This window comes from Dromiciops gliroides, chromosome 1, assembly GCF_019393635.1.
Source record: "Dromiciops gliroides isolate mDroGli1 chromosome 1, mDroGli1.pri, whole genome shotgun sequence".
Taxonomy (NCBI): Eukaryota; Metazoa; Chordata; class Mammalia; order Microbiotheria; family Microbiotheriidae; genus Dromiciops; species Dromiciops gliroides.
The window spans coordinates 577,665,237-577,685,917 of NC_057861.1; the positions used below are offsets into that span (position 1 = coordinate 577,665,237).

Sequence of the window (20,681 nt, forward strand, 5' to 3'; positions counted from 1 at the left end):
ACAATTGTACCATCTAGTTTGTAAATATGGGAAAGATCATGACTACGTGCTTCTCTGTCTGACTGGGCAATTCTCCTTCATTGTGTTCACACCTAATGAGATGCTCTACTTAATAGAAATTGGCCAGCTTCTGAAGCTTAATCAGCAACAGGATGAGCTTCTAGGGAAAAGAGACTATAAGTGTCTCAAATAATAGACAGTTGAGGTTTACCCCTGGAGGTTTCTTCACAAAGTCTCTTCATCATTTACTTTCCTGATCAGGGTTTACTTTGGAACATCAGAAACACTGTTTCTCTGAAGGGGCTTAGCACCTGAGTATTTACGCTAACAGTTTCTTACCTAACTTCATCATTTATAATTCCTTACTTGGGCAAGGGCACTCTGATTACCATCTTCATGGATGGATGGATGGATAGGTGAGCAGATGGATGGATGGATGTGTGTGTGTGTGTGTTTTTATATGCATGTATATGTATGTTTGCTTATGTGTATTACATATATAGTATCTACATAGATATAATGTTTGTATATATCTACATATATGCATGTATATATAGATATATCATACGTATGTGTGCTTATTCTCCTTTAATGGAAAGCCTACCGATATTATATGAGGTTATGATGCATTTACCAGTCTATGGTTTTCTAATTTTTTTATTACAAGTGAGTGTCATTAAACCAAAAATCCCTGTTTTGTTAGTTTTTCTTGGTTTTTAGTTACTTTATTATTATCTAGTTATTTTAATAGTTATTCTTAAAAGAACCAGATTTAATTGTCAGCATTTTACTTTTTTAAAACCAATAATATATTAACACAGAAAGCATTTTCTTTTTCCAGTCTTTTGATAAAGGTTCTAGCTGGTACCCCTCTTAGGTTTTTATTCTTTTTTCATATATGGTTAGTCACAAGACCTCCATTCTATAGAATATGTGCAACAGTTCCATTTTGTAACATAGCAGTAATATTTTAAGAAGGCAGAAGGTATGCTGTTATGTTCTGCCATTGAGACAACATATGCTATGTACCCAGTGCTAAGATGCAAAGGGAGATAAAAAGAATGTAGAAGACATGTCACTCCTCATGAAATAAACATTTTTATCAGGAAGACAAAGCCTCCAGAAAGAGTATTTATAATTAAAAATTATATAAACACTGGCTGAAAAGTTAGGCCTCAAGAGCATAAACGTTGTTTTTAAAAGTAATGGAACTGAAATGCTTTTAATTATAGAAACAATTGGGCAGCTAGGTGGTTAGAGTGTAGGGCCTGGAGTCAGATACGAACTAGCTGTGTAGCCCTGGGCAAGTCACTTAACCGTGTTTGCCTCAGTTTCCTCATCTAGAAAATGATCTGGAAAAGGAAGTGGCAAACCACTTCAGTAACTTTGCCGAGAAAACCCCAAAGGGGATCATGAAGAGTCAGATATGATGAACAACAAACAACTGTAGGGGCCGCTAGGTGGAGCAGTGGATAGCATAGCAGCCTTGAAGCCTAGAGGACCTGAGTTCCACTTGGGCTTCAGACCCTTACTAGCTGTGTGACCCTGGGCATCACTTAATCTAATTGCTACATCTTTAATAACATCCCCCCTTTTTCTAATTTGGATTGTAAATCCTCATGGCAAGAGACTTAAAGTAAAGTTGCTTGGTGCTGCATTATTCTCTTGATGCACAAACTTTGTGAGAATCAAGATGGTCTTAGAATACAGTATTTGTGCACATTTCTGGCCAGGCTGGCATAGTGGATACAAGTGTCAGACTCCGAGTCAGACAGAGCCTGGTTCAAACCCCTCTTCAGACATTATTAGCTATGTAACTGGAAAGAAATCAACTACCTTCCCTCAGCTTTCATTTCTTCACCTGCAAAATGGGGATGATGATAATAAGCATAGCACTTACCTTGAAGGATTGTTGTGAGGATCAAAGGAGATGATACATACCTTAAAGCTAATTATTGCATTGTAGCTCAAAGCTTGACTGAAACTTGGATTTAGAAATTCCAAATTAATTCACAGTAAATTGCCATCTCCTGTGGGTCTCATGACCCTGGCAAAAACAAACCTAGGAGGTTTTAAATAGCTTGTCAGGAAAAATGTTGGCTATTTAGAATGATGTTTTGTGTTGGGTTCTCAAATCCTAAAGTCAGTTTTTAAAAAATTAAATTTAAAATCCTCCCCATTTTTTTAACCATTTTAAAACAAAGAAAACAAAAGCTACCAATCTTCAAAAGCTCCTAGATTTTTTCCCTCAGTACCAAAAAACCCAATTGTGGTTATTTCTAAAAGATGACTACTTGTTACTTACACACCATAGTGTGGAGAAGAGAGCCAGACTTCATGTAATACTGTAAAGCTAGCCACTATGTACCCTCTCTCTACTCACTGCAAGGCTACTTTTCTAAGAGGCTGAGGAGAACACTGAACTCTATTGTGCCTTTGCCCCTCTGAGGTGGTGGAGGTTTGTGTTCCTGCCCGGTTTCTGGCAGAATACAAACTGCCTTTGATTGGTAGAGTAAATAGTCACTGCCGGTTACAGTAAAGATAGACAGTTTTTTAAGTTGGAGGTGTTTAAATTGCTCTTTGTTTTAATTGGAGGAAAATTAGAGAAAAGTGGACTTTTCTCTTTCTCTTTTTCCTCTCCTTGCTTTCTTTTCTTTCTTTCCCCCAGGATCCCCAGTTTTCTATTTTTAATAAGGAAATAGGGAATGCCTCTCTCTCTCTCTCTCTCTCTCTCTCTCTCTCTCTCTCTCTCTCTCTCTCTCTCTCTCTCTCTCTCTCTCTCTCTCTCTCTCCCCCTCTCCCCCCCCTTCCTTTCTTCCTTCCTTTTTTTTCCTTGCTTTTCCCAGGATCCCAATTTTCTATTTTCATTAAGAACACAGGGAATGCTGAGCAGCCAAGTGTCCTTTGGGCCGGTTTGAGGAGCAAGCGAGAGAGTTCATTGGTGAAAACTCAGCCTATGACATCGTGTGCTTGGCTTGGCTAAGTTTACACTAATGTAGCATTTCTTTTCCTTATGGGGTGAAGGATGAGGACGTTTAGAGGCAGAGCCTCAACTAGCTTGAAAGGTTGTTTATGACAAATCACGCTGGCACAAGAGGGGAGAGAGGGCCGAAGGTTACTGAGTCAAGTGTGCTTCTGGTAAACTGCTGAGAAGAGGAGGGACGTGGTCCACTCACGCAACTACAGAACTGCATTTTCTTGTTGCCTGGTTAGGCAGCAGCAGAGAGCTTTAGGAAGAGAGTCTACACTCCCGGTACTTTATGCCAGGGTCTGGGGTGCTTTGATTAAGAATGCCTGGATGACACAGGAGTCCCGTGGCTGTGAGGAAGAACTGTTTGCCCCTGCCTGACACATGAGCTTGCACTTTCTCTTTTGGCTATGGAATTCAAGACAGCCCTGGAAACGGGTCTAACTGCATACTTATAGTGAGTATGTTTTTGTGAAGTTGAAATAGATATATTTTAAAAGGCACTTTTATGGTTAGCGTAAGCCCCGTGTCTCCTCTGACCTTGTAGCGCAGGAAAGAAATTGTGTTGTAGTCAAATTTTAAATGGGATACTTAATAGGGGCTTGGAATCAAAAATACTGAATAATATCTACGTAGCCAGAGGGATTAAAAAAAACACAGGAAATGAATGTATAACTCTTTCCTTCTCTCTTAAAGGCCTCTTCTTCCTTATAAAATGAGGAAGGAGAGTAAAAAAGAAAGGCAAGAATCTAAGAGACAGTAACCTGTTTCAGCTGTAAATATTCAGTTGGCAGGAGAAAAAGGAACTTCTGGAAGTATACTTTCCTTTACATGGTGTATTTTTTAGATTTAATATATTTTTATTGATATAGTTTGCTTTGCATCACCTAGATTTCCTCCTGTATCCTTCCCCCTTCTCCACCTCTCCCTGCCCCCTCCAAGAGAGCCATTTCTTATACAAAAGATTTTTTTTTAAAGAAAAAGAATTACAACTACATTGAGAAAAAGAATTTATTGTTATGTACAGTATTTCACAACCATGGGCCCCAACTGCCCTCTGCCCTGTTAAAGAAGGTTAAGGGGCCCCCATAACTGTCTTTCTGAATTGCTGTATTTTAGAGCTGTATTTTAGATTCTTCTTTGGGGCCAAGCTTATTCTTTACAATTTGACAGCATTCACATCCAGTTGTTTTGTGGTTCTTTCCATTTTACATTGGTGGAGTCTTAGTGATTGGGTCTATTGTTTTCCTGGTTCTGCTTACTTCATTTTGCATCAGTTTGTGTAAGATTTTCCATGCTTCTTTATATTTGTTATATTCGCCCTTTCTCTTAACACAATAACATTCTGTTACATTTGCATACCAGAGTCATTTAGCCATTCCCCTGATTAATGGGCATCTTCCTTGTTTCCAGGTCTTTGCTACCACAAAAAAAAAATAAAATGCTGAGGGGTACAAAGGGGTGAGGGGAGAGGGGGGAAGAGAAATGGTAGAGTCAGAGAAAAAGAAAACATGAACCTCCTTGGAGGTATATACCTAGCAGTGGATTCTCTGGGTCAAAGAATATGGGTACTTTTAGACTCTTTATTTGCATAATTCAGTTGTATTCATCTATAGCTTCACTGACAATGTACTAGTGTGCTTGTCTTTTTACACCCCCTTTAAAATAGACTGTTTCCATCCTTTTGCCATCTCTACCTGCTTTCTGGGTATGGAATAAAATCTCAGGGTTGCTTTTTTTGTTTGTTTGTTTGTTTGTTTGTTTTTAAACGGGGCAATTGGGGTTAAGTGACTTGCCCAGGGTCACACAGCTAGTAAGTGTTAAGTGGCTGAGGCTGGATTTGAACTCAGGTCCTCCTGAATCCAGGGCCAGTGCTCTATCCACTGCATCACCTAGCTGCCCTCAGGGTTGTTTTGATGTGGATTTCTCTTATTAATGTTGATTTGGAGCATTTTTATACAGTTGTTAATAGTTTGCAATTGTTCCTTTGATAACTTGAACTATTTTATCTATTGGGCTTAGGGGTTTTTTGGGGGGGGTGGAGAGGTCGGGGTGGGGCTTTAGGTCTTAAAGATGGTTTTCATTTTCTCTGAGACACAGCACCAAAGGGCTTCCTTTTCTTTTTCTTTTTTTATCCTTTCTTATATCCCTGGCAAAGTCCATAGATTAAAAAGACAAACATGAGTCCCATTGATATTTGGCAGGAACAGATACACTGTTCCCATACCCATAGGGCTGAACTTTGGAGGTTCCTGTAATTTCTTTTTTAAAAAAAATGTCTCTGTCTGCCTTGGTTCAGTTTAGTCAGAAACAGCTTTTACTAAATGCCATGTAGCTGACTCAGTAGTCTGAACATGGTTTTGCCATTATTTTCATTAACTTCATCTGTTTAGATGTGCCGTGGAACTGAGATATTCCATGTTCTTACTGACTGCTTTAGTCCAAAGAGTTGGATGCTTCTTGAAATGAAGGAACTTTTTTTTAAGTACACATTTGAGGAGTCGAATTGGGATCATAGTGTCATATTCTAATCTAACCCCCTCATTTTGGAAGTAGAGGAAACAGGCTTTAAGAAGACAAGTGACTTGCCCAATGTTATGTAGTAGTTAGTGACAGAACTGGGATTTGAACCCACAATCTCTGACTGCAAATCCAGCAGTATTACTATTATGCCATGCAGATTCTGGGTTTAATCAACTAGAGTCTGAGCTCTGCTTCAAAGCCAGAATCCCTAAATTTCATAAGATGAGGCAACACTATTCTCAGTGTTGATAGAGATTTGGAGAGAGCATTACTGAAGGAGGATGATCTGCTCCTGATGCAGAAAAAAAAAAATCCTGTGTCTCAGTCTACCCACTAGAAAAGCAAGAATTATAAATCTCTAGTGCTAGTTCCCCTCACTGCAGTGGAAGTGTTGAAGACAAGGTAGAACTCCTGTTTCCCCCTAAATCCTACCTTCCCTGTTACTCAGTCCTCCAGGGGCTCACACTCTAAGAGTCATCCTTGACTCCTCACTCTCTCTCACCCCCCATATCCTAACCATTGCCAAGGACTGTCAATTTCACCTTGGCAACATCTCTCAACTATGCCACTTCCTCTCCTTTTGGTGCTGCCACCACTCTAGGGGAAGCCCTCATCACCTCGCACCTGGACTATTTCAATAGCGGGGAGAGACTTGAGGCAAGTGGACACATCACCAGGCTATCATCCATCCTCCGTTTAGCCAATAAGGGGATCTTGCTAAAGCATGGGTCTGGTCATGTCACTATCCTATCCATAAACTCCAGCAGCTCCCTATTACCTCCAGGATCGAATAAAAAAATGCTCAAAGCCCTTCATGACCCAGCCCCCTCCTACCTTTCCGGTCAGCTTATGCCTTTCTCCCTTCAATCCACTGACACTGGCCTCCTGGCTCTTCCACAAACAAGACTCCCCATCTCTTGGCTCTGGGCATTTTCTCTGGCCGTACCTTATGCCTAAAACACTTTCCCTCCTTTCTAACTACTGACCTCTCTGGCTTCCTTTAAGTCCCAGCTAAAATCCCTTCTTGTATTGGACATCTTCCCCAGTTCCTTTTAATTCTAGTGCCTTCTCTCTGTTAGTTATTTCCCATTCATTCTGTATATAGCTTACTTTGTACATATTTGTTTGCATGTTGTTCTATCATCAGCTCTTTGAAGGAAGAAACAGTCTTCTGACTATTTTTATATCCCCAGCACTTAGCATGATGACTGGCATGTCCTAGGTAATTAATAAATGCTTAGGGATTGATGAGAATCATTGAATATTAGAGATGGAATAGACCTTGGAAATCACCTAGTCGTTGTTTTCCAGGTGAGGAATTAGAAGCGTAATTCTGATGAGTGGCAAAGCTATTCCTATTACAAAGTGTGTGATTTTTATCATTACCATTCAAATCAATACATGGCGTATAAAACTTTCTCTCTCTCTCTCTCTCTCTCTCTCTCTCTCTCTCTCTCTCTCTCAGGAAAATCAGACAGTGTGCTAAATGGAGACAGTGACAAAGAGCAGAAAGATCCTTATTTTGTGGAGACTCCCTATGGTTATCAGCTGGACTTAGATTTCCTCAAGTATGTAGATGACATACAGAAGGGGAACACCATCAAAAAACTTAACATCCAAAAGAGGCGAAAGCCAGTGCCATTCTACCCAGGAACCAAGGATACCCAAGGCCAGCTAGGTGTATGGGCTTCCACTGAATCACTCTCCTCTTCTAATAGCGAGGATAACAAGCACTGCCCCTCCTTCCTAACAGCCAGGAGCCAAGTCACAGCCTCTCCAGCCACCAGGCCGCCTGCCCCCTGTGAGGCCTCTCCCACTTTCCTTGCCATCCCAGAAAATAGACAGCTGCCACCTCCCTCGCCCCAGCTCCCCAAACATAACCTTCATGTCACCAAAACTCTGATGGAGACCCGGAGAAGACTAGAACAGGAGAAGGTCATCATGCAGGTGACTTCAGGAGAGTTTCGGAGACCCAGGCTGGCCAGTTTTGGTGGTCTGGGCTCTACAGGCTCCCTGCCCTCCTTCATGGGGTCTGGAAATCACAATCCAGCTGCCCATCAGCTTCAGAATGGGTACCAAGGCAATGGGGAATACAGCATTTACACCACTGCCGCGACGACCTCTTCCATGGGGAGCTCTCTCCGCCACAGCCCAATGAGCTCTGGGATTTCCACTCCTGTGACCAACATAAGCCCGTTGCACCTGCAGCACATCAGAGAACAAATGGCAGTCGCCCTGAAACGCCTGAAGGAGCTGGAGGAGCAGGTGAGGACCATTCCGGTGCTGCAGGTCAAGATCTCGGTGCTGCAGGAGGAGAAGAGGCAGCTGGCGTCCCAGCTGAAGAGCCAGAGGTCGCCTTCGCAGAACGAGGCCTGCGGCGTGAGGCAGCGCTCCTACAGTGCTGGAAACGCCTCCCAGCTGCCGCAGCTCTCAAGAGTCAGGAGAGGAGGCGGAGGGGAGCTGTACATAGACTGTGAAGAGGAAGAGATGGAGAGTGTGGAGCAGAGTACTCAGAGGATAAAGGAGTTTAGGCAGCTCACGGCGGAGATGCAAGCCTTGGAGAGGAAGATCCAGGATAGTGGCTGTGAGGCCTCTCCAGAGCTCAGAGAAAATGGGGAGTGCCCGGCCAAAGAGTGCAGGTCTATTGCTGTGGGGGCTGACGACAGCATGGATGACATTGTCCTGTACCATAGGTCCTCTCGGCCCTGCAGGGAAGCTGCTGTGGCAACGGAGACAGAAACCAGAGACTCTGGAGTTGGGGTGACAGAAGCGATGCTCGGCCTCACCACTGAAGCCGATAAAGAAATAGAGCTTCAGCAGCAGACCATAGATGCTCTGAAGGAGAAAATCTATCGGCTTGAGGTTCAGCTCAAGGAAACTACCCATGACCGGGAGATGACTAAGTTAAAACAAGAACTACAGGCGGCCGGGTCCAGGAAAAAAGTGGACAAAGCCTCCATGGCCCAACCGCTTGTCCTCAGCAAGATGGTGGAGGCAGTGGTACAGACAAGAGACCAAATGGTTGGTAGCCATGTGGACGTGATGGACGCTTGTGTGGGGACTCAGCTACAGACATGTAGCATAGGCGTCTCCTGCAAGCCCGATTGGGAGAATAAGATTGTTGGGCCCGAGCTGCCCATGAACTGGTGGATTGTGAAGGAGCATGTGGAAACACGTGACCAATGTGTTGGAAGGTCTGTGGAGATCTGTGACAAGAGTGTGGGTGTGGAAACCAGCGTCTGTGTAACGGGCAGCAATACAGAAGAGTCTTTGGACGATCGGACTCCTTGTAAGGCACAGTTGGCTATCAAAGAAGTGCAGTCTGTAGGTTGTGGAGATTGTTCTATAAATGTGACTGTTTGCTCTCCAAAGGAGTATGATTCCCGGAGCATGAATACAGAGCCTGTTTGCCTGGTGGACTCCTCCGTCATGGCTGTGCCTCAAACCATCAACCAGCATACCACTACAGTATTGGAACAGGTCAACCAGTCCACCAACACAGAGGTGACGTCTTTGATGGACTCCAGCACTAACACTTTCCTAAGCACTTTTGACAAACAGACTAATACCACAACTGTGGATGTGCGGACTGTGGCGGTCGGGGAGGGCAGAGTCAAGGATGTCAATGCTTCCACCAAAATGCGTTCCATTGGGGTTGGCACTTTGCTTTCCAGCGATTCTGGGTTTGACAAGCCATCTGCTGTGAAGACCAAAGATTCAGGAGTGGGACAAATAAACATTAATGAGAACTACCTAGTGGGTCTTAAATTGAGGAATATGGCCTGTGGGCCTCCACAGTTGACTGTGGGGTCAGCAGCCAGCCGGAGGAGCGTGGGTGTTGGAGATGAACCAGTGGGTGAGTTGGTGGAAGGCCCCCCAAATCAGGCTCCTTCTGAAATAATGACTGGTGTAGATCACTACATCGAACTTGTGCAGAAGCTCCTAGCAGAGCAGCAAACACTATTGGCTGAAAACTATAGCGAACTGGCAGAGGCTTTTGGGGAGCCTCATTCACAGATTGGCTCGCTTAACTCACAGCTCATTAGCACCCTGTCATCCATCAACTCTGTTATGAAGTACACCAGTACTGAAGAGCTAAGGAACATTGACTTCCAGAGACAGAACGTGGATAAAATGGCAGGTAGGCCATGTTTGGGATGGGCTTGTTAGTGGGGAGATATGAAGAAGAGTCATTCTTTGGATTCCTGGACACTTTTCGTTTGTTTGTTAACCCAGGTGTTCTTTTTGGGTCAAGGGGCTAAAGGTGACATATTCTGGCCTTCCCATTTGGTTTGCATAATTTATGTTTATTTTGTAAAGGAACATATGAACAGATTCCTTACCATTTTTATCCATGATTAACAGTATGTTAGAATTCACTTAATTGAAGATGAATGTAGGTGAAGAGGGAGGGAGACAAGAAGCTTTGTGATAGACAGCCATGCTCAGAACTAGAAAGACCTGGAACCAAGTGACCTCCATGACACAAAGATCATATAGAAGTTGCTGAACAGTAGCTAATCTAACTGGTAGGAGTTTTCTCACTGAGAATTCCCTACATCAGTTAAATCAAAGGTTTCTACTTCCCTATGTCACCATTTCTCTCCCACCCTCTCCCCCCTCCCCCAATCGACAGATGGGAAATAATCCTCAAAGAAATTTCAGAGGTGGTAAAGTTCTTTCTACTGTTCAAATTTGACAACAAATTTTAGGGTTTTCTCCCTCCCTTTCCTACAGAAGATCCTGTTAGCACCTGTTTTTCTTTAAGCTTATTAAATAATGTCTCTAGTTCTCCTGTAAGATTTCATGACCGAGTTATCTATTTTTCCATGAGTAAGACAGTATAATCATTTCCCTTGTTATAACCGGTGTAAGAGAAATGTTCACCAGTTTCTCTAAAAGTGGCAATTACTCACTTGGCAGTTCATTAAATGCCATTTCTTTCTCTTTGTTTTAAATGTGTATGCATGTTTGGGGGAGTATAATGAAATCCTACTTTGCAATCAAACTGACTACTATAGGAGAAAATAATACTGCTGTTTTGACACATAGAAAATAAATGTCTGGGCAGCTAGGTGGTACAGTGGATAGCGCACTGGCCCTGGATTCAGGAGGACCTGAGTTCAAATCCAGCCTCAGACACTTGACACTTACTAGCTGTGTGATCCTGGGCACTTAACCCTCATTGCCCTGCAAAAAAGAAAAGAAAAGAAAAAAAAGAAAATAAATGTCACCAAACATTTTCTTGCACTGAAGTAATATTAATGATAACAACTCACATTTCCTATAGAGCTTTAAGGTTTTCAAAACGTAGGTATTGCAAGTGTTGTTTTTGTTGCTTATTCCTTTCTCAATCGTCCTACTCTTTGTAATCCCATTTGGGGTTTTCTGGGCAGAGATACTGGAGTAGTTTTCCATATCCTTCTCCAGCTCATTTTGTCGATGAGGAAACTGAGGCAAACAGGGTGAAGTGACTTACCCAGGGTCACACAGCTAGGAAGTGTCTGAGGCTGGATTTGAACTCAGGAAGATGAGTCTTCCTGACTCCAGGCCCAGCATTCTATCCGCTGTGCCACCTACCTGCCCTGGAAGTATTATTGATCCCCATATTTTGCAAATAAAGAAATTAAGGCTGAGAAATATAAAGGGACTAGTTTATGAAGTCACACAGATACTAAGTAGAGGAGATGGGAATCAAATCTAGGTCTTAGCACTCCTTGTACTTGTACTTGTATTGCCTCTCTCTAAATAAGCCATGATTTCAAATTTCCAGACATAGGAACTTAGAGCCATAGCATCCTGGCTTAAATGCCAGCTCTTCAATTTCCCACCTCTGTGATGTCAGGCAAGTCACTTCTCCTCAATAGGTCCCAGGTTCCTCATCTATAAAAGGAGGGAATTTGGAGTAGATAATCTCTTGGGTATCTTCCATCTTTAGATCCATGACCCTGTGATATATGTGTGTAGGAGTTTTAAGTTTCTCTGAAAAGGCAGCTAAATTGGATTCAGCCTCTGTCTTGTTTATGTTTGAACAAGGATACCCTAAGAAAATCTGGGCCCAAAACAAATTTTAGTCATTTTACACAGTTGCAAAGAAAGAGGTCGTTTATTACAATTTTAAAACAACCACCACCCTCCAAAAAAACAATACTCCAGCCAGTGAACAGACTGAACTTGTTCTTCTTTCTTCGACTAACAAATGAATAAGGATGCTGGGAAGTCTATGAAAGTGGAGATAGGAAAAATGGTATCAAAGCTGGTAAGCAAAAATCTACTTCCCCCTTATTCTAGACCCATGCTTATAAACCTTTATTAAGTACTGGCTAAATACAGGACACCATGACTGTAGGTGCTTAGGGAGATACAAAGTTTACTTTGGACACAGCCCTGCCCCCTTAGAGTTTACAGACTAATAAAAGGAGGTAAGGCACCACCCCAGAAAATTGGATTAACATTTAAATGTACTTGAGAAAAATAACAAAAGAGGGGCAGCTAGGTGGCACAGTGGATAGAACCCTGGCCCTGGAGTCAAGAGGACCTGTGTTCAAACTGGGCCTCAGACATTTACTTACTAGTTATGTGACCCCCATTGGGAAGGGAAGAAAGAAAATAGTGAAGTGCTATAAAGAGTCCAAACAGTAAAGTCATTGCCAATTTTGGGATTAAGGGAAGACTTCTTGGAGGAAGTGGGCTTTCCATTCAAAGCCCATTTGAATTGGACTTTAAAGGGTGGGTAGGCACCTAAAAGGGGAAACTGGGGGAGGGAGGGCATTAAAAACATGATGTCAGATCCTAAGTCCAAAATAAACTCTTTAAATATCTCTAGACACAGGTGCAATAGAAAACATCATCTATTAATAAAGACTTTTCTCTTCCTAGCTAAGCTTTCTGTTTCACATTCCTACCAAAAATATTGAGGTGTAACATTGTAATGACTGGTCTATAAAATCATTAACTGGGAACAGAGAGTAATGTCTGTCTGGGTATGTTACACAGCACACAGCACACAGCACTTGGACTATTTCCAGTTATACTGACACTTCACACTCCTCTATGAATATGTACATCTCACTAATCCTTAAAAATGTGTCTTTGGAGCCGGTGCTCTGTCTGCTGCACCACCTAGCTGCCCCTGGAAACACATTTTTTAAAAAAATGTTTTTTCTCTTTGACAATTCCTTAGTCTGAAGTTTTGGGAGTTTTTTGACTGTTTTTTCTCACAATCTAGCTAATGTGGGAATGTTTTCCATGACTACTCATGTATAATTTATTTTGAAATGCTTGAGTTCTAGTGGGTGGGGGTGGGAATAGAGGAGGAAGAGAAGTTGGAACAATTTTTTTTTAATTGATGTTAAAATAAATTTGTTTTTACATATAAAAAAAATAAAAATAAAAAAATAAAAAAAAATAAAAATGTGTCTTTGATGAGACAGGATTCATATGCTAAAAATTAGCAGCATCTCTAAAACTTGACATGCCTTGTTCCTGTAAAGACACCAAGGAACAACTTTGCCTAGTCCAAATATATATATTCACATTTGTGGTTTTAATATTATCGCAAGGTGCCTTTCCCATGACAATTCATTAAGGCTAGGGAGTATTGGGAAGTACTCTAGATTGCCCTCCCCTCTCTTTCCTACCCCATTTTCAGTGTTTAATAGTTGAGATTAAAATGCCAAACTCATCGTTGTATTTAACGTTTTCATTATCTGGTATACGGTTAACACAGTTTGCAAATTACAACCAACCAGAGATTACCAAGAACAAGGAAAAGAAAGAAAAAATGAAGCTTGGGTCAAAATGCAACATGGATTGCCCCTCACCCTTGTTCAAAAAATGGACCTATTGAATCATAGCAGTGTATTTTGTTTCTCATGCAATCCCTAGATAGAAATTAGGCCACAGGGAGCTGTTGTTCTGGCATGAATAAATACAAATAATTTACTTATGCGATGCCAGTATTTTGGACATTTCAACAAGTATTGGAAAATAACCAAATAAATCATACAGAAGTTATTTTTCTTAAATGCAGCTTCACATCATTATAATAACATTTTTAGTAATCACTATAAACATATGATGTCATTACACACCACAAACAATTTTAGCAAGAGATTTGCCTGATAAAGATGAGAATCCTGAAGGGAAAAGGGGTAAGCGTTTTGTCCAAAGTTATGTAGTCATTGGAAAACCTGAGAATACAACCCGATTCTAATAGACTCCTCAAAGGCCTGTGTAGTGGGCTATAGAAAAACACCTTGGGTTTCATAAACACAGCCTGGTCAGATTGCTCTAGCCTTGGGTCCAGAGGGCAGGTTCACATCACAGCTCTGATGCTTGCTACTCATTTGATTATAAGCAAAAACCTCGTCACCTCTGGTGTTCCGTTTCCTCATCTACAAAAACAACCAGCTATTCATAACAGAGATGATGGATGGAGAAATGTTCATGTTTGTTGATATTTCTCAAATTCCTAAGAATCTTTTTTCCCCCAAGTTTGTGAGGGAATTGGAATAAATGAGATCCGGTTCCAAATGTAATTTGAATCCCAGGTGGCGGGCAGGGTACATTTGTGTGACCTGTGCAAAACTCAGCATAGACCTTGTAGGCCAGTTGAATTATTACCCTGATAAGACATGTATCTATGCTTTAAGGTTTGCAAAGCACCCACAGACCCTCATTACCTGTCTTCCCTTGGGCAAACCCTGCTAGGTTGCATTTTCCTCATTCGTAAAACAAGGGGTTTCAATTGAACGACCTCTGAGGTCCCATCCACATCTAGATCTAGGATCCTAATGATTCTTTCTTAGTGAATTTAGCAAACAAATTTGAAATTTGTTGCTAAGCTGTTGCTTTCTCATCTGTCATCAAGTGAAATATTTGTAAAGCACTTAACACAGTGCTTGCTCCCTTCCTCCCTCCTTTTCATGTTGTGAAATGATTCACTGTCTTCTGGTGTCGTGCTTTTTATTTGGCAAAAACAAGGGGAAGCTCTTTCCATCCATTTCTCTAGAATGTGAGATTTTTTTTAGTTCTGAGCCTTGGTTTTAAATCCGCTTTGGTATCACCAAACCATCAAGAGGAAAGTAAGTCTCCCTCAGCTGTTCTTCTAAAATCCTTTGAAGAAACGGTTGGTGCTTTTCTTCTTGAAATAATTGGCACTGGGTTTGGTTTGAGAGGTCGTGGTGGTTTTTGTTTTGTTTTCCTTTTTAAAAAGAGAGGGATGAGTCTAGACATGCTCACTGATGTTACAGATGTTCTAAAAATATAGCTGTCGTGCTGTCTCGGAGCAAATGTAAATCAAATTGTAAATAACAGCTGAACTCAGCCCGGATAGGCTGCCTGCCATCACTTTTAAAAAATCCATTCCTCACAAGTGCAGCTTCTCTATTTATAGTCTTCTTTATCTTCATTTTGTTATATAGTATGTGAATTATATGTTTATATAATTACATGTTTATGTAATTGCTAAACCCACTTGCCGGGCATGGACATTGGGCCAAAGCTGGGTAATCTATATAATTAATGAACCATGTATTTCTAGTTGACCTGTCTGTGTTTTTCTTCACTGCTCCCCCCACCCCCAGCCCTGCCCCAACCCAGAGAATGTATAGTATCTGTTACTTGTCGTGGTATGCACTCCCTCATCACAGAATTTCAATAACATCTTGAGATTAGAGTGTATTGTTTTGACATTTCATAGAATATAAACTCCCTAAGGGCCATAGCCTAGTGTGGCATATAGTAGGTGCTTAATAAATACTTAATGATTGACAAGGGGGGCAGCTAGGTGGCACAGTAGATAAAGCACCAGCCCTGGATTCAGAAGGACCTGAGTTCAAATCTGGCTTCAGACACTTGACACTTACTAGCTGTGTGACCCTGGGAAAGTCACTTAACCCTCACTGCCCAGGCGCCCCCCCCACCCCCCCAATGATTGACAAGGACTACTTTTTCTGAGATTAAAATTTAGGATAAAATTAAATATTAAATATTGAGCCTAGAAATCCTAGAATGGAGGCAACGATAATAGCCATTTAAGATCTGCAAGGCCCTTTTTATATACAGTTATCCCTTGCACATGGCTGGCATTATGGGTGCAGTGCCTCCATGATCTGGAAAATCCGCATAAAATTTTTTGGCCCTTGCTTCATACCAGAGAAGAAATGTGAATTATTACAGTATGAAAAGATAAAATATGTTGATGCTATATAATACTATACATATATTTTATGCATTTCTGAGTTTCTAAACTTTTTCTGTGTCTTCTGCTGGTCTTTGAGTGTCATCTGGGGCTTCTTCAAAACTCCTAAAAAATTCCCATTTAATTCCTTATACCCAGCCCTAATGTATGGAAACTGCAATGGGGAAAGTCACCATAAGGAAGGGATAACTATATCTTATCTCATTTGACCTTCACAGCAACTCAGAGAGCTAGGTACTTACTGTTACTATCCCTGTTTTACAGATGAATAAACTGAGGCTGAGCAAGGCCAAGTGACTTGCCCAGGGTCACAGAGTCAGTAATCATCTGAGGTGGGATTCAAACTCAGGACTTTCTGGCTCCAAGTCCAATATACACTTTTTCATTTATCTATTTTTTCCACATTTTTTTAAAATTCCAAATTCTCTCCTTCCCTCTCCGCAGTCAAGTCTAATACGGTAATATACTCTTTCCACTGTGCTTGGCCACCAAAGAGGCAAAGATCTTAGTTTAAAATTTGTTAGCCCGGTGATTAGAGGAGAAATCTTTTTCTACTTTAATCAATAGAAATCTTTGGTGTGGTCACAAAAAATGCCTATGACTTTTTTATTCCCTTATATCCTTGGCTTGAATTTTGACTAAGAATGTGTCAGCAGAAAGGCCCCGCTTTCTTCTGAAGGGAAGAACTTCACAGAACCCTAATATTTAAGAACTTTTATGTGATCACTTTTATGGAGCTACTTATTTAATAATGCCTAAGCTGATTTTTTAAAACCTTCTGTACTGGGACCTGAGAAATGAAAATTCACTTAAACTTTTGGAAAATTGCAAGTGCAGTCTTTCAGCGTGCCTCTGGTATGCTAGGACTGTTTGACTTGCTGGGGATAAAAAAAAGAAATAAGAGAATGGCCCTTGTCTTTAAGAAGTTTTCATCTTTTTAAAAGAGACATGTAGGGGCAGCTTGGTGGCGCAGTTGATAGAACACCGGCCCTGAATTCAGGAGTACCTGAGTTCAAATCCGGCCTCAGACACTTAACACTTACTGGCTGTGTGACCCTGGGCAAGTCACTTAACCCCAATTGCCTCACTAAAAAAAAAAAAAGAGAGAGAGACATGTACATCTCTTGTTGGTGTTTAGTCATTTTCAGTCATGTCTGACTCTTGGTGACCCCATTTAGGGGAGCTTAGCAAATATACAGCTCATTTTACAGATGAGGAAACTGAGGCCAACAGGGGTAAGTGACTCGCCATGGGCCACACAGCTAGCAAGTGTCTAAGACCTGATTTTAACTCAGAAAGAGGAGACTTCCTGGCCTGAGTAATAAATCTGGGGGCAAGGCAAGGGGGTGCTTGAGAATCACTACTATCAGTTGGTTATTGCTCGGTCATATCTCCTACAGTCTTTATTCAGTGGATCCCCCTTTGTGAAGCATTGTGCTAAGCACCTTGGGGAATACAAACATACACAAGACCTTCCCAGCCCTCTGATCTAGTTAGGGAGATAAGATTGCACACTGGAGAAGGGTTACCTAGAAGCCTAGACTCCTAGAAGGCGATGTCTGTTCTGAAGGAACTTTGCAGAAAGCAGTAGGAAGCCTGTAGTTCAGGAGAAGGAAAAAGGCCCATTGTGGTCTGGTATCTTCATAGAAAGTTTCAGAGGTGAGACCACAGCCTGGATCAGCAAAGATGTAAGAGGTCATGGGCTTGACCCCACCTTTGGCTAATCCAGTATAAGTGGGTTTTCTGGGTCAGGTTTTGGGAGGATGTGTAATTAAAGGTAGGTGGGGCAGTGATGAGGGAGAATCTGATTTTTAATCCAATCTGGTTTTGCTGTTTTGTTTTGTTTTGTTTTTTTAGCTCACTTCTAAGTAAGTTTCTGCCCTTCCTTACATTTGTGACCATCCCAGGCACGTCTTCATGAAATAAAAATGACCCTAAACATGGCCATAATCCCTGAAAGTGTCCCTATCCAGGGTCTGGGTGTTTTTAAGCAGAAAGGTTGGTTTCAGCCTTTCAACTTGACTGGCCATTTCGATCAGTAATAGCTACAGACACTGACTTCCAAGAGTATTCTTAGGGGAAACTCTGAATGAATATGTGATACTCAAGCTACAGATTGTTTAACAGGAAGAATGCTGACTTTCTACTTCCCCAGAATGATTAAAACATGCAAAAAGGAAATAAGTTGTTCAGGTATTATTCCCACCTTTTACTCATTTAAAAAAAAAAAACAAACCCACATCTGGCATGAGACATGACCTGACATCCTGGCCAACATCAAATCAGTTCTTTCCCTTTGGCCAGACTATGTTGAAAGGTCCAAAGTGAATGCTTAGAATACAGCATCAGCAGAGCAAACTTCAGCCCTACCTGCCATAGACCAGCATGTTAGATATTCTTTGAAAATAATCTTGGACTGAACTGAAATTTGGTTTTGTAACCTGGCTTATTAATTCATCCATGTTGTTCATATCTGTGTTTTCAGGAAGGTACACACAATTAAATACAGAAATATGGGTTGGCATGCCGAGTTCTTCTGGAATTAATCAACACAGAATGTGATTGTTCTTTTAAAATTCCATTTCGTAACACAGAAGAGATGAATTAATGTATACTAGTCACTGATACACATTCTGAATGAATAATTACCATAAATGTAGCTGGAAGAGATCATTTCTCAAGATCTCTTCCAGCTTCATTATTCTATGATAATGTAACTTTTTTTTAAATGCTAGATTATGGTTAATATTTCAAATTTTTTATCTCATGATGCATAGTCTGAGTTCTTATGGTTACTACCTACAATAGCTACTAAATGTATTGTAGAATTAACATGAACACAATATTAAGGAGGCTTTATCTTTATCTGAAACCTCTACTGAAATATTTCACTGAACTCTCATTAGGGCATAAAGGTGACTCAGTTCTGAAAGGCTATTTCTTGCTGGCAATGGAGAACCAACTTAAGCAGCTTCTATCAAATTAGAGAGGCTTTGAGTTGGGTGGCTAGGTGCAGTGGATAGAGTGCCTAGCTGGAGTCGGGAAGATTCATCTCCCAAGTTCAAATCCAGCCTCAGACACTTACTAGCTGTGTGAACCTAGACGACTCACTTCACCCTGTTTGCCTCAGTTTCCTCATCTGTAAAATGAGCTGGAGAAGGAAATGGCAAACCTCTCAAGTATCTTTGCCAAGAAAACCCCAAATGGGGACACAACTGAAACAGCTGAATAACAATAGATTATGTCTTGTCCAAGGACCAACCTGGCTAAATGTGGAAGAGGTTAATGACCAGAAGGTTAACATCAGGTGATGAGTCTTTTGGCCACAGAAATTAATGAACCTAACTGCTAAAGCATGGAGTTCAAGCTGTATAGGGTATTCCCTCATGAGTGAAATCAGGGATTTTTTTTTTTTTAAGTATTGAAAAGGAAGATCCTAGGATCACAGATCTTGAGCTAGAAGTAACCACAATGGTGACCATCTACTCAAATCCTCTCTTCTCCCCCTTTCCCCCCACCCCGCCCCCTTGAGCAGCTTTTGTTAAGTATGAACTTTTTGTAATTTGTTATCCAGGAATGTTAACTAAAGTAGCAGCTCCTCCTGATTAGTTATAGACTCATAAGCATTTGGAACTGGAAGGGACATTAATGGTCATCTACTCCAACCACCTCCTTTTACAGAGGGGAAAACTGAATCCCAGATGTAAAGTAACTTAGTTCCCCCACCTTCATTATGCACTTGGGGCAGCTACATGGTTCTGTGAATAGAGTGCTGTGCCTGGAGTCCCGAAGACCAGGGTACAAGTCCAGCCTGGGCAAGTCACTTAACCCTTAACTCAGTTTCCTCATCTATAAAATGAGTTGTAGAAGGAAATGGCAAACCAGTCCACTTTCTTCGCCAAGAAAAACCCAAATGGGGTCCATGGCGTTATAGTTTAGCGACCCCAGAAGGGACCTTAAGGGCCCTCCCACCCTCCCTAGTTTGGCCACAAGCCAGCTAATTTGGTGGATTTTCCAAATACCCCGCCCCGCCCCCCCCACCCGACTTTCCCTTTGCCTAATCTCCCTTAAAGCCTTTAAGCCTCTGTAATCCTGTGACCTCCCAAAGCAAAAAGTTCCATTTGGGTGTAACTTTCATTGGTAGGAATTTTAACCCTGAACCCCAAATTTGCGTCTTTGAAGCTGTGCCACTTCTGGCGGTGGAATAGAAATTTTGTATGAAATTTTGGTATGAGCATGGTTATATCTAGTTGGACTTTTGCATCTGAGAACCTTTTATAGTTTGCCTGCCTCACAAATACCTAGGGGCCTGCCCACATTCAGAGAGCTGTTGTTTGATCTATTCAAGGTCAGGCCCAGTGTAAATACACTCTGAAAGATATTTGATAGTAATAGAGATAAGTTACCTCTGACTTGAGCTAGAATAATAAACTATTAAAAAAAAGAAGTGCTGTTTAAATGGGAAGTACTGTTTGACAGTGGAAAGCTCATTGGTCTTAGCATTAGAATATCTGGGTTCAAATTCCAGTTTTGATGCATACTGAGGCAGCCAGGTGTACAGTGGCTAGAGTGATGAGTCGGGAAGTCTTGTGTTCAAATCCAGCCTGGAAAACTACTTTTATAACCCTGGAAAAGTCACTTAACCTCTGTTTGGCTCAATTTCCTCAATTGTAAAATGCCTTGCAGGGTTCTTGTAGGGATCAAATGAGGGGGCAGCTAGGTGGTACAGTGGATAAAGTACTAGCCTTGGATTCAGGAGGACCTGAGTTCAAATCCAGCCTCAGACACTTGACACTTACTAGCTGTGTGACCCTGGGCAGGTCACTTAACCCTCATTGCCCCGCAAAAAAAAAGAAAAGAAAAGAAAAAAAAAAAGAAAAAAGGATCAAATGAAATAATGTTTGTTGAATGCTTAGTATAGTGCCTGGCACATAGTAGGTGCTATATAAATGCCTTTTTACCTTTGTGACTTTGGGAAAATAATGT

General features: G+C 41.4%; 1 protein-coding gene across 3 annotated transcripts in view; it reads left to right on the top strand.

Moving 5' to 3' along the window:
• Nucleotides 1-20,681, top strand: part of KANK1 (KN motif and ankyrin repeat domains 1) — a 253,017-nt gene that overhangs the window by 207,756 nt on the left and 24,580 nt on the right. For all 3 annotated transcript variants that reach the window (XM_043973658.1, XM_043973651.1, XM_043973665.1), the window contains exon 3: nt 6,957-9,632. In XM_043973658.1, coding sequence (XP_043829593.1) covers nt 6,957-9,632 — 2,676 coding nt within the window. The remainder of the gene's footprint in view (nt 1-6,956; nt 9,633-20,681) is intronic.